The sequence below is a fragment of the Phaseolus vulgaris genome, chromosome 8 (genome assembly GCF_000499845.2).
Source record: "Phaseolus vulgaris cultivar G19833 chromosome 8, P. vulgaris v2.0, whole genome shotgun sequence".
Lineage (NCBI taxonomy): Eukaryota > Viridiplantae > Streptophyta > Magnoliopsida > Fabales > Fabaceae > Phaseolus > Phaseolus vulgaris.
This window is the reverse complement of record NC_023752.2, coordinates 50,025,147-50,028,331: the sequence shown is the minus strand read 5'-3', so window position 1 is coordinate 50,028,331 and position 3,185 is coordinate 50,025,147. Positions and strand designations below refer to the sequence as shown.

Sequence of the window (3,185 nt, the reverse complement as noted above, 5' to 3'; positions counted from 1 at the left end):
TGAACGCGCAAGCGATGAAGAGGTTCGTTGAGGAGAATCAGAAGTTGGCGGCTGAGTGTGAGAGACTGGTGGAGCAGTGCGTGAAATTAGAACGGGAATGCGCGCTCTACGACCACGACAGGGAAGCGTTGATGGAGTTTGGGAACGAGGCTGACGAACGCGCGCAGGTTGCTCACGCGCGTGCTTGCGAATTGGAGCGAGATTTGTGTCAGTTGGAGCGTCTTTTGATCAAATATAAACAGCAAAACGAATCGGTATAGTTTTTCTTTTTATCTTTATTGTTTCCTAATCTACGATTATTCATAATCTCTGATTTATATGATTTATAAAATAACTGAGGCTTTTCCAAATTGGTAATGTAGAAGGGTTTCTGTATAAACTGTAATGTTTTCGCGTTGATGTATTCTTGTCCGAGTGTGTGTAGAAATTATTGTATAGTAATCATACGGTTCCTAATTAACCAAAGGAATCTAGCTTAGTTGATTAAAGAGTATGTGGGTTATTGTAAACCCAACCTAGTAAGGCCATAATACTTGGTGGTCTTGAACTACCTAATAATTTTTGTATGTTGTTGGTGATTTGTTGGAATTATAGTTTCTTATGTATTATTATCAATTTTTAGTTGAAATCATCCCTAGTTTATTCTGTGAACTGTTTCTTATGCAAAAGCCAATGTGAACTGTTTGAGAGAATTATTGAATGATTTCTGATGGAGAATTGATTGAAACTTGATCATGTGAAATCTATTAGGATGAATATTGGAACTTATTTTACTCATTGTTTTACAAGTGTCATTTTATTTACCATCTAAGCACATGTGCTGAACTAGATTGAAGTTTAAATTTGGTGGTGCTTCTATATTAAGCTAAGAGGCCTGGAATTTGATATCATGGAAATTGAAATGATTTTTCATAGCTTGTAGCCACAATATACCCTGTTCAAATAATCTGGAACACTCTCTTGGCATATCTACTATATACCTGAGGTACAATGGACTTGCTAATTGCTAAGTTGAAAACCATATTATTGAACTTGGATTAGTTACTGGCACACAGGCACGCTCACTTCATTGTTATGGTTTCTTTGTTTTGCTCTATTTTCTTAACTGTGAAATGGTAATAGCATTCAATCTTTCACAAATTTTAGTCCTTTGGTCATGAATGTTAATGACTGATATTTTTACTTGTAATTTTAGGTTGATTCTTCTTCCGGAACAATTGTCGAAGAACAATTGCTTGACTCCCTCTTGGAAACAGTTACTACTGCAGATGAGTCTTCTACATTTGTATTCTTGAATTCAAATAGTGAAAATGATCAGTGTAAGAAGTTGCTGACAACGTGGAACTGGTGAGCCTTCTTTAGCTGTTATTTCATATGCCAGTCGTCAATTAATACATCTGTGGCTTAATAAAGCATTAGGATCAGTATGTGTTCTTGTTATCAATTCATATTTAGAAGTCTAATTTTTCATTGTGGATTTGGTAGTTTGAAGCCATCAACACAGAGAGTTTTGGGTCTTGTTGCTGAAGTCAAAACTCTAGAAAATGATAAAGAAAACCTAAGGGTTAACCTTCACAGAGCTGAAGATGAGGTTAGGATTTCTTTTGTTGACCTTTCCATTTTTTGGATTGTTAATAAACATGTAACTAACTTGACTTGTTATACCATAGGCCAAATTATTGTTTGAGGAAAATAGCTTGTTGCATAAAGAGAATAAAAGATTGGCGAAGCGATGCATGGAGAGGAGCCATAGCGGTTCTGATAGGAAACATAGCCATTGCCATACCGGCAGCGCATCTGCGAAGGTGATATATATATATATAATATCCACCCTCTCGAATTATACATTTCTCTCGTCTGTGGAAAACAGTCTTTCTGTGCTTCTAGTAGCCCTGTTTGTATAGTCTCTTCCTAAAAAGATAAGCAAAATATTCAATTTTTAAAAATCTACCAGAAGCGAAAGAGAATGAAAATAATCTTATGATGGAATTAGTTTATGTTTCATGGTTGTTAGCTCGGTTAATGTAAAAAAATTGTATTTATCAATTATGGGATTTTTAAAGTAATCACAAGCGAAAAACTTGTAGAAAGTATGTTTTTAATATGTAGTTTTCTCCAAATTGAGGAATTTTAATCTCTTCTTACTCTTGACAAGTATATTAATCATAATTGTTGATAGATCATTATCTGTTGATGACTATAAATAATGGTCACTAATTATTAAATTTAAATACGAAGAAAAACTAAATTCATCCATATTATAAAGACAAAAACATGCAGTTCCAAAAACATATTTCATCTTTGTATAATATGAGAGAAGCACTTTTTGTTTTACAGACACGAGAAATACTTGATATATAACAAATGGAAGCTTCTTTATCAATTAATTATTTTGGTTTTTGCAGTCACACAAGAGTCGCAAGACAGGTAGCCCAATAGGAAGAAAGATTGATTTTGAAGATGGAGTAGACTCAGCAAGAACACCCTTGTCACCTTTGGGGAATAAAATCTAAGAATTGCCGCCGCGTGACTAATATGTCTCATGAAGAGACAGGCCTGACAGTTATGATAGGGTTTTGGTTAATCCATGCCATATTCTTAATGGGGAATGGGAGCAGTTTTTTGGTTGAACTCATGACATGTAACTTTCTTAATAGTAGTCTAATTGTGAAATGTCTTTGCTATTCAATTTTATTGGCATTTTATGAGAACAATACTGGGAAAAAGTAATGAAAAATGGAATATATAACAAAAATAAACAGTGATGGCTTGAATATTTTTGTACATTATTACAAAGACGTGTATTCTTTCTTTTGGTTTATTTATATCCAATCATGAAGTAAACATAATGGTTTCGTTGCTACAATTGTTTGTGTATTTTCTCATTTTTAATTTCACATATTTCCCACAAAAATGGACTATAAATAATAATAACCCATTGGTTAATCCTTTTCATGCCACCAACACTGTTTTCTTTTCCTTTAAAGTAAATAGCAAACACTATTCCCATTGCAGCACCAAACTTATTTTTATCAGTAAACAAAAACATATTAACAACAATTCTTCTTGATATTTATCATTGCCATATTTAGTTGATTTAGACCTATCAATATATCAGTTCACATTACACAAAAGTACTATCACACCATATTCCTTAAAGTCTATATGTTAAGTGTTCAATTGAG

General features: G+C 33.4%; 1 protein-coding gene across 2 annotated transcripts in view; it reads left to right on the top strand.

Moving 5' to 3' along the window:
* LOC137826716 (uncharacterized) overlaps nucleotides 1–2,779 on the top strand; it is a 3,230-nt gene extending 451 nt beyond the window's left edge. For both annotated transcript variants that reach the window (XM_068632803.1, XM_068632804.1), the window contains exons 2-6: nucleotides 1–254; nucleotides 1,196–1,347; nucleotides 1,486–1,591; nucleotides 1,671–1,805; nucleotides 2,406–2,779. The exon at nucleotides 1–254 is cut by the window's left edge and continues 13 nt beyond it. In XM_068632803.1, the coding sequence (XP_068488904.1) occupies nucleotides 1–254; nucleotides 1,196–1,347; nucleotides 1,486–1,591; nucleotides 1,671–1,805; nucleotides 2,406–2,513 (755 nt within the window). In that variant the 3' untranslated portion in view covers nucleotides 2,514–2,779. The remainder of the gene's footprint in view (nucleotides 255–1,195; nucleotides 1,348–1,485; nucleotides 1,592–1,670; nucleotides 1,806–2,405) is intronic.
* Nucleotides 2,780–3,185: the final 406 nt, after the last annotated feature.